General features: G+C 44.7%; 2 protein-coding genes across 3 annotated transcripts in view; one reads left to right on the top strand and one right to left on the bottom strand.

The window, feature by feature from the left end:
* LOC139279056 (uncharacterized) overlaps positions 1 to 1,740 on the bottom strand; it is a 60,865-nt gene extending 59,125 nt beyond the window's left edge. The window contains exon 1 of the mRNA XM_070898384.1: positions 1,574 to 1,740. The gene's annotated coding sequence lies outside the window, so the exon portion shown is untranslated. The remainder of the gene's footprint in view (positions 1 to 1,573) is intronic.
* Positions 1,741 to 1,916: 176 nt separating this feature from the next.
* cenph (centromere protein H) overlaps positions 1,917 to 14,071 on the top strand; it is a 44,384-nt gene continuing 32,229 nt past the window's right edge. For both annotated transcript variants that reach the window (XM_070898397.1, XM_070898456.1), the window contains exons 1-3: positions 1,917 to 2,003; positions 7,682 to 7,825; positions 10,282 to 10,337. In XM_070898397.1, coding sequence (XP_070754498.1) covers positions 1,999 to 2,003; positions 7,682 to 7,825; positions 10,282 to 10,337 — 205 coding nt within the window. In that variant the 5' untranslated portion in view covers positions 1,917 to 1,998. The remainder of the gene's footprint in view (positions 2,004 to 7,681; positions 7,826 to 10,281; positions 10,338 to 14,071) is intronic.

Genomic DNA, 14,071 nt, shown 5'->3' on the forward strand with positions numbered 1-14,071 from the left:
TCAATGGGAATCAGGGGGAAATCTCTCCACTGGCTGGAGTCATACCCAGTACAAAGGAAAATGGTTGTGGTGGTTGGAGGTCAATCATCACAGCCCCAGGACAATGCTGCAGCTGTTCCTCAGGGCAGTGTCCTAGGCCCAACCATCTTCAGCTGCTTCATTAATTCCATTCGCAATTCCTCAGAAAATGAAGCAGTCCATGTCCACATGCAGCAAGACCTGGATGACATTCAGGCTTGGGTTGATGAGTGGCAAGCTACATTCGTGCCACACAAGTGCCGGGCAATGATCATCTCCAACGAGTGAGAGTCTAACCCCCGCCACATTATCATTGTCGAATCCCCCACTATCAACATCCTGGGGGTCACCATTGACCAGAAACTTAACTGAACCAGCCAAATAAATACTGTGGCTACTGTCAGATGCTGGGTATTTTGCAGCGAGTGACTCACCCCCTCCTCCCAAAGCCTTTCCACTATCTACAAGCATTAAATCAGGAGTGTGATGGAATACCCTCCACTTGCCTGGATGAGTGCAGCTCCAACAACACTCAAGAAGCTTGACACCATCCAGGACAAAGCAGCTCACTTGAATGGCACACCATCCACCATGGCTGCAATGTGTACCATCTACAAGCTGCACTGTAGTAAATCCCCAAGAAGGACAAGGGCAGCAGCTGCATGGGAACACCATCCTGCCTTGTCACCCATTCCTTCATCGTCGCTGGGTCAAAATCCAGGAACTCCATACCCAACAGCACTGTGGGAATGCCTTCACCACACGGACTGCAGCAGTTCAAGAATGCAGCTCACCATCACCTTCTCAAGGGCAATTAGGAATGGGCAATAAATGCTGGATTTGCCAGCGACGTCCCCATTCCGTAAATGAATTTTAAAACTACACCGCAGGTCTGGGAGCATCTGTACAGAGAAGACTCATTCATATTTCAGATATAACCCTTCATCAAAATTGAAAAGTGGAAAAAGACTTGCATTTATATAGAGCTTTTCACAACCACCGGACGTCTCAAAGCGCTTTACAGCCAATGAAATACTTTAGGAGTGTAGTCACTTGTAAAATATGCAAACAATCTGTGCAGGTGGTGGGGGGAAAAGGGCAGCATCTATGGAGAGAGAAACCGACCTGAAACGTTAAATCTGTTTCTCTCTCCACAGATGCAGCCTGACCTGCTGAGTATTGCCAGCATTTTCTGTTTTTATTTTAAATTCCAGCATTCGCAGTATTTTGCTTTTTGTATTGTGTGGGAAAGGGGTTATTTAAGTACTATTTACCCAACCCTACTAACTACTTTACCCTCTCTGTATATACCACCTTCTCAAGGACAATTAGGGCTGGACAATAAATGCTGGCCACGCACGCGACGCCCACATTCCGGGAACGAATTTTTAAAAATGTTAATGACTCTGTTCTATATAGCTGATGCCTATTTCCAGTATTCGCTATTTCCATTTGCAACTATCAAAGTCTGCCCCAATGTTATGTCAAGACCTCCTCGATGCAATGCAGCTTCTGAGATCCGAGACCAGGTCTTCCCCTTGCCACCAAACCTTACCTTGATTTATGCTTCTGGCTGGGGTTGCTGCCTGGTTATTGGCTCATGTTGTAATTAGTACAGAGAAAAAGGACGGGGTCTGTGTCCTTCTCCCGAGTACCTAGGCCCGAGTCGGTTTAGAGCAGGGACGCCCCGCCTCCTCTCCCGCTTCAAATTGAACTGGCTGGGTTCGTGAGACGCGGCTAATCGACTGCGGACCCGAGCAGCGCGCGCCCTCATCGATGTCAGCTGCAATCGATTGGTTGCTGATTGACGTGTCTCTCCACCAAACAGAGGCCGGGAACGGCCGAGCCCCGCGAGCCTTTGCTCGCTCGGCCAATCCGAGGAGCGGATGGGCGGGGCCAGTACCAACGGCGGGCAGCCTTTGAAAAGTGTTGTGGGCGGTGGAGCCGGAGCCCGGAGCGGGAGTGGCGGCGGCGGGGAACATGGAGTAAGAGATCGGGCTGCTTCATAAACTACTTGTATCATGCTGTGGGTTGAAAGCCGCTCGGCAAATCGTAGTCTCCCCGGGACCCGAGCCTCCGTTCGGTAGCGGGGGATGTCTGAGCTGGAGCCTCTCCGCCCTTTAAGAGTTTGATGGCGGTCTGCCTGCCTGCTGAGGTCATCATTATGGGCAGGATCGAGGAAGACTTACTCCCACTCTTAGCATGAGTTCTTAGGTGGCTGTACAGTCCAATACGAGAACCACAGTCCCTGTCACAGGTCGGACAGATCGTCATTGGAGGAAAGTGTGGGTGGGACTGGTTTGCGGCACGCTCCTGCCGCTGCCTGCGCTTGATTTCTGCATGCTCTCGGCGACGATACTGAGCTCAGCGCCCTCCCGAATTCACTTCCTCCACTTAGGATGGTCTTTGGCCAGGGATTCCCAGGTGTCAGTGGGATGTCGCACTTTATCAGGGAGGCTTTGAGGGTGTCCTTGTAATGTTTCCTCTGCCCATCCTTGGCTCGTTGCTGTGGACGAGTTCCGAGTAGAGCGCTCGCTTTGGAAGTCATGTGTCTGGCATGCGAACAATGTGGCCTGCCCAGCGGAGCTGATCAAGTGTGGTCAGTGCTTCGATGCTGGGGATGTTGGCCTAGACGAGGATGGTAATGTTTGTGCGTCATTCCCTGCTGAGGTCATCATCATAGGTATTGTATCGAGGATGACTTGCTTCCAGCCAAAAAAGGATGAGTTCACAGGTGTTTCAATGAAGGACCTAATATTCCATGTCCTGAACTACATGTTGAAGGGTGGAAGATGTCTGTGCATGGATTTTTTTTAACGTGTGGTGGCCGTTGGAGTTAACCAAGATGACTGGAGACCTGCTCTGCTGCACGGATCTAGTGCGCACTCGTATCGCAGTTTGGGCTGGCCCGTGCTGCCTCTGGGCCCACGCCTCTTCTGCCCCCGAACTCGCACCTCTCCTGGGCCCCGATCACGTCGCTCCACAATCTCTCGCCGCTCCTGCTGTAACTGCCCACGCTCCAGTCAGCGACTTGCACCTTGTACAGGATCTGTGAATGCATGCACGTCCTCTGGGACCAGGCACTATTGCCCACTATTCATTTGTGAGCCGGGGCAGTGGGTGTCCGCAGACGATTGGACTGTGGGTTGGGGTTGGGTGGAATGGAATGAGTGGCATCACAGCTGAGTTGTATCCTGTACTCACCTGAACTGTACTAAACTGGCTTCAGGTGTGGTGCCAGAGGACTGCTAATGTGGTACCCTTGTAAGAAGGGAGAAAGGGATAGACCGAGTAATTACAGGCCAGTCAGCCTAACCTCCGTAATGGGGAAATTATTGGAAAAAATCCTGAAGGGCAGGATAAATCTACATTTAGAGAGACACTGATTAATCGGGGACAGTCAGCACAGATTTGTTAAGGGAAGGTCATGTCTGGTTAACTTGATTGAATTTTTCGAGGAGGTAACCAGGAGGGTCGATTAGGGTAGTGCGTATGATGTAGTGTATATAGATTTTAGCAAAGCTTTTGATAAGGTCCTACATGGCAGACTGGTCATGAAAGTAAAAGACAATGGGATCCAGGGCAAAGTTGCAAGTTGGATCCAAAATTGGCTCACAGGCAGGAAGCAAAGAGTAATAGTTGATGGATGTTTTTGTGACTGGAAGGATGTTTCCAGTGGTGTTCCACAGGGCTCAGTACTGGGTCCCTTGCTTTTTGTGGTATATATCAATGATCGAGACTTGAATATAGGGGGTATGATAAAGAAGTTTGCAGGTGATACAAAAATAGGCTGTGTGTTTGATAATGAAGAAAGCTGTGGACTGCAGGAAGATATCAATCAACTGGTCAGGTGGGCAGAACCATGGCAAATGGAATTTCATCTGGAGAAGTGTGAAGTAATGCATTTGGGGTGGGCTAACAAGGAATACACATTAAATGGTATGAGACTGAGAAATGTAGAGGAACAAAGGGACCTGGGGGTGCATGTCCACAGATCTTTGAAGGTAGCAGGCCAGGTAGATAAGGTGGTTAAGAAGGAATATGGAATGTTTGCCTTTATTAGTCGAGGCATAGAATATAAGAGCGGGGGGGCGGGGTGGTTATGCTTGAACTGTATAAAACACTGGTTAGACCACAGCTGCAGTACTGTGTGCAGTTCTGGTCACTGCATTACAGGAAGGATGTGATTGTACTGGAGAGGGTACAGAGGAGATTTACAAGGATGTTGCTGGGAGTGGAAAATCTTAGCTATGAGGACAGATTGGATAAGTAGGGTTTGTTTTCGTTCAAACAGAGGAGGCTGAGGGGAGACCTCATTGAGGTGTATAAAATTATGAGGGGCCTAGATATACTGGATAGAAAAGGTCTATTTCCCTTAGAGGGGTCAACAACCAGGGGGCATAAATTTAAAGTAATTGGTAGAAGGATTTGAAGGGAGGTGGGGGTTTGGAACTCACTGCCTGAAAGGGTGGTAGAGGCAGAAACCCTCACCACATTTTAAAAAGTACTTGGATGTGCACTTGAAGTGCTGTAACTGCAGGGTTACAGACCAAGAACTGGAAAATGAGATTAAGCTGGATAGCCTCTTGTTGGCCAGCATGGACACGATGGGCCGAAATGGCCTCCTTCTGTGCTGTAAAATTCTATGATTCTGACCTATACAAACCCAGAAATTGGAAAAATAATGGTGAGTTCAAAGCATTCACCATTCATCATAGGCATTCTCTCGGAATCGAGGAAGACTTGCTTTCCCTCTTAACATGAGTTCTTAGGTGGCTATAGAGTCCAATACGCGAATCACAGTTTTTGTCACAGGTAGGACAGATAGTCGTTGAGGGAAGGGGTGGTTTGCCGCACACTCTGCTGCCTGCGCTTGATTTCTGCATGCTCTTGGCGACGAGACTCGGAGCTCATCGCCCTCCCGGATGCATTTCCTCCACTTAGGGCGGTCTTTGGCCAGGGACTCCCAGGTGTCAGTGGGGAAGTTGCACTTTATCAGGGAGGCTTTGAGGGTGTCCTTGTAACGTTTCCGCTGCCCACCTCTGGCTTGTTTGCCGTGAAGGAGTTCCAAGTTGAGCGCTTGCTTTGGGAGTCTCGTGTCTGGCATGCAAACCATTATTGGTGCATTAACCCCCTCCCCCCCCCCCCCCCCCCCCCCCAATTTGGGGCGAAGAAGAGCTACACAGTGGGATTGGAATTAGTGGTGGGTAATAATGGTGAACCAACAGCATTCATAGTCATTACCCCTCAGAAACTGATTGTAATGTCGAGGTTTAGCGCATGCGCAGCTAAATGTAGAAATCCTGAAGTTGCAGTCAGTCGTTCATTGCTCCGACACTGGCAGTGCTGTGAACCTCACCCTCTGATGAATACTCTGGCTTATAGAATGGTTACAGCACAGAAGGAGGCCATTCGACCCGTCGAGCCCGTACCGGCTCTTTGCAAGAGCACTTCAGCTAGTCCCACTCCCCTGCCCTTTTCCCATAGTCCTGCTAATTTTTTTCCTTCAGATACTTATCCAATTCCCTTTTGAAAGCCACGATTGAGTCTGCCTCCACCACCTTTTCAGGCAGTGCATTCCAGATCCTAACCACTCGCTGTGTAAAAACATTTTTCCCTCGTGTCGCCTTTGGTCCTTCTACCAATCACCTTAAATCTGTGTCCTCTGGTTCTCGACCCTTCTGCCAATGGGAACAGTTTCTCTCTATCTACCCTGTCCAGACCCCTCATGATTTTGAACACCGCTATCAAATCTCCTCTCAGTCTTCTCTGCTCCAAGGAGAACAACCCCAGTCCGCAATAACGCTGTGAAATATTCCATTAAATGTTAGGCTTTGTTGGATTAGGTGTAACTGGGGTTTCCACAGCGTATTGACCGCTAAACAAATGTTATGGCCCTGAAAAATAAAGTCCCTGTTTTAAGTGTCAGCTTTGGCTGTGGTACCCTCGTAGATAGAAGGTTTTGGTTCAAGTCCCACTCCAGCGACGAGAGTGCCTCACTGTAGGAGGTGCTGTCTTTTGGATGGGACGATAAATCGAGGCCCCGCCTGCCCTGTAAGGTGTACATAAAAGATCCCATGACACTATTTCGAAGATGAGATCCCCTCCGTGTCCTGGCCAATATTTATCCCTCAACTAACATCACAAACAGATTATGTGGTCATTATCTCTTTGCTGTTTGTGGGACCTTGCTGTTTGCAAATTGGCTGCTGCACTTCAATACACTACAACAGTGACTATAACTTCCAAAGTATGGTCAACTTTTGTCCGATTACACTCCTATGAAGCACCTTGGAACATTTTACTATGTTAAAGTGCTATATAAATGCAGTTATTGTTGTTCATTGGCTATAAAGTACATTAGGACGTCCGTAAGTCATGATGGGCACTATATGAATGCAAGTTATTTCCTGTTCTTTTAGTGCCATGGGATCCTTTACACCCACCTAATGGGGCCTAAAATTAACATCTTATCTGGAAGACGGCACCTCTGAAAGTGGAACACATCACAGCACTGAAGTGTTAGCCTGGATTATATGCTCAAGTCTTGGAATGTGGCTTGAATCCACAATCTTCTGATTTAGAGGTGCCTGTGCTGGCACTGAGGCAAGATAACATGCAAAACACTTAACTGGGAGGTGCCAGAGCATGAACCAGTGGCCTCAAATGGAAAAAGTGCCCTTCCACTCCAAGTCCCCTTCCCTTTTTCTCTTCCCTGTGGGAGAGTACCTGGACCCCACAGAAGGTGTGACCGACATCTATCCACTCTGACAGTCAGAATACACTTTTAAGCAAACACGTTGTGGTGAAGAAGGCAAATGGCATGTTGGCCTTCATAGTGAGAGGATTCGAGTATAGGAGCAGGGAGGTCTTACTGCAGTTGTACAGGGCCTTGGTGAGACCACACCTTGAATATTGTGTACAGTTTTGGTCTCCTAATCTGAGGAAGGACATTCTTGCTATTGAGGGAGTGCAGCGAAGGTTCACCAGACAGATTCCCGGAATGACAGGACTGACATATGAAGAAAGACTGGATCGACTAGGCATGTATTCACTGGAATTTAGAAGAATGAGAGGGGATTTCATAGAAACATATAAAATTCTGACAGGTTAGATGCAGGAAGAATGTTCCCGATGTTGGGGAAGTCCAGAACCAGAGGTCACAGTCTAAGGATGAGGGGTAAGCCATTTCGGACCGAGACGAGGAGAAACTCCTTCATTCAGAGAGTTGTGGGCATGTGGAATTCTCTACCACAGAAAGTTGTTGGGGCCAGTTCGTTAGATATATTCAAAAGGGTGTTAGGTACGGCCCTCATGGCTAAAGGGATCAAGGGGTATGGAGAAAAAGCAGGAATAGGGTACTGAAATGCATGATCAGCCATGATCGTTTTGAATCATGTTGCAGGCTCGAAGGACCAAATGGCCTACTCCTGCACCTATTTTCAATGTTTCTATCCAGTGTTGGCATAAAACACCCAATGGCTAACTTTTAGAAGTTGTGTGATGATAGCTCTCTCAATTTATCTCTTTCCTTTGAGGATGTATCTAGCCTCCACAGAATCTGTGGCTGCGATCTGGAGAGACAACCACTGTACACTTCTTAAAAATTGTGGCATTCTCTGTTTTCCATCTTACGATACTTTACTTGTTCTCTCTATATCAGTTATAAAGCAGAGAGACGTATTCTTCAGGAGCTTGGTACTTCCTGCATGAAGCTGGGACAGTTGGCACTTGATAACTTCCATGTAACACCAGCAGTTGGTCAAGAAAATCCTGCTGTAACGGACTCCATCCTGTACCTTATGTGGTGAGTAATGGCTGTGCATTAAGTGAAGTATGGTAGATTTTCTACATCACATTATTACAATAAAAATGTTAGAGCAAATGTTTGTTACTAACTCAATTGAAATAGTAATTTTGAAGGTGTTGAATTCAGGATAAAGATTAGCTTTTGCCTTTGAAAATGTTTTAGTTTGAAGTTAAATTTTAGAATTTCCTTTTTTATTAACCAGTGCCTTCCAAATTCAATGCTTCATCTGAGCTATTACTGACTCGTATTCATAAAATAATATAGTGCAGAAGGAGACCATTCGGCCCATCATACCTGCACTTTTCGAAAGAGCTATCCAATTATTCCCACTCCCCTGCTCTTTTCCCATAGCTCTGCAAATTTTCCCCCTTCAAGTATATATCCAATTACCTTTTGAAAGTTCCTATTGAATCTGCTTCCACCACCCTTTCAGGCACTGCATTCCAGATCATCTTAACACGCTATGTAAAAAAACAATCCTCATCTGACTTCTGTTTCTTTTGCCAATTACCTTAAACCTATGTCCTCTGGTTACCAACCCTCCTGCCAGTTGAAACAGTATTCAATATTTTATTGTAGCAATTTGCATTTTCCTTGAAAGCATTAAGAGCAATTGTATATGTATCTAAATATCTATTGCTATCTTTCTGGAGGGGAATGTGTGAGTTATACAGGAAATGACATATGCAGCATTACCAATGGCAGTAGGGTGTAATTATAGCACGACCAGCTTACATAGGCAGTTTCTATTATAAATGTGGTCATACAAATGTTGCTCTAAATGTTTGCCTGCTGTAAATTAAAGTAGCTTAATGATTTATGTCTGACCTTGTCACACCAAGTGTTCACTCGAGCTGTCTTCAAAGAGATTGAAGAGCACCTGTTTCCAAGGACACAAATATCCAGTTCAGATCACAATGGGATACTATTGCACAAGCAGATATAGTGCAGTGAGAGTCAATCCCGTGAGGGGAAAGAATCCAATGCAGCACCTCATTTTGTTGATCCGTGAAAGATTGTAACTTTATTATTTTTCTCAAGTTCTAAGATTCAGGAATTTTATTCGTCACAAATGTATTTTTAACTTTGATGCTGACTTCTGTAGAACTTGATGAAATGTGATAGTCTTTCTCATTTGTTTAACCTTCACATACAAGCAAGATGCCATCATGTGTAGGGTGAGGAGGGAAACATCTGAGGACACTGTCCCATGAGATGCATTGTCTTGTATGGATAGGTGATCTCCCGCACCTCATCATCAATGCAAGTACGGCCTATTCCGAACAATGTCTTCATCCATTTTTTCCTCCCGTTTCTGCCAATTTTGTTTTACTTAAGCATACTTTATATAGAGAGGTTGAAAAAACACACACGTAATTACCTGCCTTCGAGTAGGTCTTACTCAATGTTTGAGTGCGGTTCAGCCTCTTTATATGAAGCTCCTTAATTTGTCTTCTCTTTTTGGTTAAGCATGGCTTGTGCTATATTTTGTTTTGTTTCAGTGGTCTTGTTATTAATTGCTGTTTCCTTCAAGCAAAGTGTTCGGGCTACAGTCTGGAATTTGGCCTAATGTACAGCAAAGTTAGAATAGACTGTGGTGGTATACAGAATGTGTATTTTCTTAAGAGGCAGTATCTTAAGCTTTCCCCTGTTTCATGCTCCTACCCCATAAGACTATAACAATATCCTATAACAGCAAAACATTCCAAGGCACTTCACAGGGGCATTATGAATTAAGCAGGACTTTGGAGAATAGTTAGACAAGGCTTTGAAGATGTAGGCTTTGACAAAGCTTCTGAAGATGAAGAGATTTTTCAAGGTGGAAGAATTTAAAAAGAGAATTCCATAGTGTGGAGCATGCTGGCTGCAAGCTCTGCCACCAGTGGTGTAGAGGGTGGGAGGAAGGCACAGTATACCTGAATCTGAAGAGTGATGTCTTCAGATTAGAAGAGGTTGCAGATGTAGAGCGAGGCCATGAAGGAATTTGTGAACAATATAAAGATTTTTGAAATCAATGCACAAGAAGGCACCAGTGGAAACCATTGAGGACTGTGGAGCAGGATATAGTACTGGATTGGCGTTTGGTCTCTTGTGCTCCACCCTACATAATGAGAATAGCACTGAAGAATTTGGATCTGGAGATATTTCAACAGTGAGGGGAAAATAAGCAACCTTTGTGTTTGGTTGAATATTGACGCTCAGCTGAGCAGTACATCAAAATTGCTAAATATCCCAAGTATGTGGAGGGTCAATGCTATTCAGTGTAAAGTCAGTAATATTTCAAATGGAACATTGCGGTAATAAGGCAAGCCCAATGTCCGTTTTACTCCTGAAAATCTGAAATGAAGGTAATACATGTGTTTTTCCCATCTTGCTGGACCTGACCTGCCCTGGTATATACAAAGAAAACACTTGCCAATCTTACATTTTTTGTATTTTTTTTTTCTTTTTAGGTTAAAGGATCAAGTAATCCAACAAACTGTGGAACTGCAGACTGGTGTGAAAGCTTGTAAGTTCTTTTGAATTGTATGTTAAGTCATTTAGGTTTACCTCGGGTTGTCTGAGTTGTTGCAGCTTTTATTTTTACTTGTTAAAACCAGTGTACTTGATTTGACAATATTATAATAGAATAATGCTTATAATAAGTATATATATTTCCTTGTGTGGAACATGTTTGATATTATAACATGGAAAAATAATGCTGATACAGAAACCATTGATTCATATTCTGTTCCTTTTACATGTTCGCCCAGAGACTCCATTAGTACGAGCCCTGCACTGTGAAACTGAGCCATAGAAACTAGAAACATCCCAGGTTCAATCCCTAGTCTATGCTGAGTTATCTGGTGTCCGCCTGGGTGACAACGAGGCCCGATAATGAGTCTCAGTCCTCTTACCTGAGGAGATTAAAAATCTACCAGGATTCCCACTCCAAATTGCCACCCAGTAACTTCTGTTGGAAAGTTTTTGTGTGGACATCAAATGCCAATATTTGATTCTATCCTACCAAAACTCAATGCTTATAACATGTGAGGTACCAGAGAAGTTGGTACTAGTGGAGCCATAAACCAGCATGAGTCTCGAGTATCGTGAATCTTGTGACTGCCTCTGCGGTTGCTTTCCTCCCTCTGCCCCCCCACCCACACACACACACACACACACACCCATCCTTCTCGTTGGCTACCTTTACCTCCTCTCTCTCTCTCTCTCTCTCCATATATGCTCCTTCCGAGCTCAACTTGTCCATGACACCCACTTTTTGGTCCCATGCTAGCTGAGATTGTAAGTGATTCTCTTTCAAGGCGAAGTCTGCCTTGGCTCAGTGCTAGCATTCTAGCCTCTGAGTTAGGTTGTGCATTCAAGTTCCACTCCAGTGATTTGCGCACATAATCTAGTGCAATGTAATACTAAGGGAGTAATGCACTGGCTGAGGTACCGTTTTTCAAATGAGATGTTCAACCGAGGTCGTGTCTACCCTCTTGGATGGACAAAAAAGATCCCATGACACTATTTCGAAGAAGGGCAGGGGAATTCTCTGTGGTTCCTGACCTTCAACCAACATCACTTCAACAGATTACAAGGTTGCTTTTTCTCATTGCTTTTTGTGGGATCTTAGTATTACAAATTGGCTGCCACGTTTCCTTCATTACAATAATAACTACACTTCAAAAGTACTTCATTAGTTGCAAAGTGCTTTGTGACGTCCTGAGGTCATGGAAGATGCTATATGAATGTAAATCGTCCATGCCTTTGTCACTCTCCAGACTCGACTATTCCAATGCTTTCCTGGCCAGTCTTCACACTCTGTAAACTTGAGTTCATCTAAAAGGTTGCTGCTCATATACTATCCTGCAACACTCTTGTCCTCGTTGACTCACATTTGGCTCCAGGTCCTCCAACACCTCCTATTTTAAATTTCTCAATTTTGTATTTAAATCTCTTCTTGACCTTGCTCTCTCTCTAACCTTCTACAGCCCTACAACCCCACCAGTACTCTCCATTCCTGAGACTCTGTCCCATAGTGCATCCTTCATTCCCTTTGACCCACCTTCAGCTGTGTAGGTCCCATACTTGGGAATTCTCTCCATAAACCCCTGCCTCTCCACCTTCTTCTCCTTTAAAATTTTCCTTAAAGCTCATCTCTTTGCTTAATCTTTTGGTCATTCTGCTTAATATCTCCTTCTTTGACTCGGCATTCATTTTTATCTGGATTACCCCTCTCACCTTGGGGCAATTGGTAAAGGCATTATATAAATGTAAGTTGTTAAGTAGGGGAGAAGAGAAAATTGGATGGGGAAGATGCTTCATTTTGACTTTTAGTTACAGAAAAAGACAAGTTTTTCCCCTATTTTCTACTCCTGCATAACATTACATAGTTGAAAGTAGGGAGGGAGCCAGGTTCTTGGCCTCACTTAAGGGTATTGCTTAACTTCTAGGGGCTTTCTAAAAGAGGCTCAGTGTGACTTTGCTGTGTTTTTTTCTAATGTTCCTTTCCTTGGTGCATCCTTCAATAAAGTGGCTGGTGTTCCCTGTGCGGCATTGTCTGTTAGTATATAAAAACAGAAAATGCTGGAAATCTCAACGGGTCAGGCAGCATCTGTGGAGAGAGAAATAGTTAACATTTCGGGTCGATGCCCCATCATCTGAACTGTTTGTTCCTATTTTGGTTCACCCACAATGTTTGTGAATGACATTTTGTATATTACTTTTTGATTTTTCTGAGGGGTGAAATAAATATTATCTTGCAGAAAAAGTTACTTCAATGTGTACTGAATAACTAGAAGCAAATGAAATAGTTTCTAGTGCTCTTTAAATTGTAATAGATATAAGAACATAAGAATTAGGAACAGGAGTAGGCCATCTAGCCCCTCGAGCCTGCTCCGCCATTCAACAAGATCATGGCTGATCTGGCCGTGGACTCAACTCCACTTACCTGCCTGCTCCCCATAACCCTTAATTCCCTTATTGGTTAAAAATCTATCTATCTGTCATTTGAATACATTCAATGAGCTAGCCTCAACTGCTTCCTTGGGCAGAGAATTCCACAGATTCACAACCCTCTGGGAGAAGAAATTCCTTTTCAACTCCGTTTTAAATTGGCTCCCCCGTACTTTGAGGCTGTGCCCCCTAGTTCTAGTCTCCACGACCAGTGGAAACAACCTCTCTGCCTCTATCTTGTCTATCCCTTTCATTATTTTAAATGTTTCTATAAGATCACCCCTCAACCTTCTGAACTCCAACGAGTAAAGACCCAGTCTACTCAATCTATCATCATAAGGTAACCCCCTCATCTCCAGTAACAGCCTAGTGAATTGTCTCTGTACCCCCTCCAAAGCTTAGTATATCCTTCCTTAAGTAAGGTGACCAAAACTGCACGCAGTACTCCAGGTGCGGCCTCACCAATACCCTGTACAGTTGCAGCAGGACCTCCCTGCTTTTGTACTCCATCCCTCTCGCAATGAAGGCAAACATTCCATTCGCCTTCCTGATAACCTGCTGCACCTGCAAACTAACTTTTTGGGATTCATGCACAAGGACCCCCAGGTCCCTCTGCACCATAGCATGTTGTAATTTCGCCCCATTCAAATAATATTCCCTTTTACTGTTTTTTTTTCCAAGGTGGATGACCTCACATTTTCCGACATTGTATTCCATCTGCCAAACCTTAGCCCATTCGCTTAACCTATCTAAATCTCTTTGCAGCCTCTCTGTTTCCTCTACACAACCCGCTTTCCCACTAATCTTTGTGTCATCTGCACATTTTGTTACATGACACTCTGTCCCCTCTTCCAGGTCATCTATGTATATTGTAAACAGTTGTGGTCCCAGCACCGATCCCTGTGGCACACCACTAACCACCGATTTCTAACCCGAAAAGGACCCATTTATCCCGACTCTCTGCTTTCTGTTAGCCAGCCAATTCTCTATCCATGCTAATACATTTTCTCTGACTCCGCGTACCTTTATCTTCTGCAGTAACCTTTTGTGTGGTGGCACCTTATCGAATGCTTTTTGAAAATCTAAATACACCACATCCATCGGTACACCTCTATCCACCATGCTCGTTATATCCTCAAAGAATTCCAGTAAATTAGTTAAACATGATTTCCCCTTCATGAATCCATGTTGCGTCTGCTTGATTGCACTATTCCTATCTAGATGTCCCGCTATTTCTTCCTTAATGATAGCTTCAAGCATTTTCCCCACTACAGATGTTAAACTAACCGGCCTATAGTTACCTGC

Source organism: Pristiophorus japonicus, chromosome 1 (assembly GCF_044704955.1).
Source record: "Pristiophorus japonicus isolate sPriJap1 chromosome 1, sPriJap1.hap1, whole genome shotgun sequence".
NCBI classification, from domain to species: Eukaryota; Metazoa; Chordata; class Chondrichthyes; family Pristiophoridae; genus Pristiophorus; species Pristiophorus japonicus.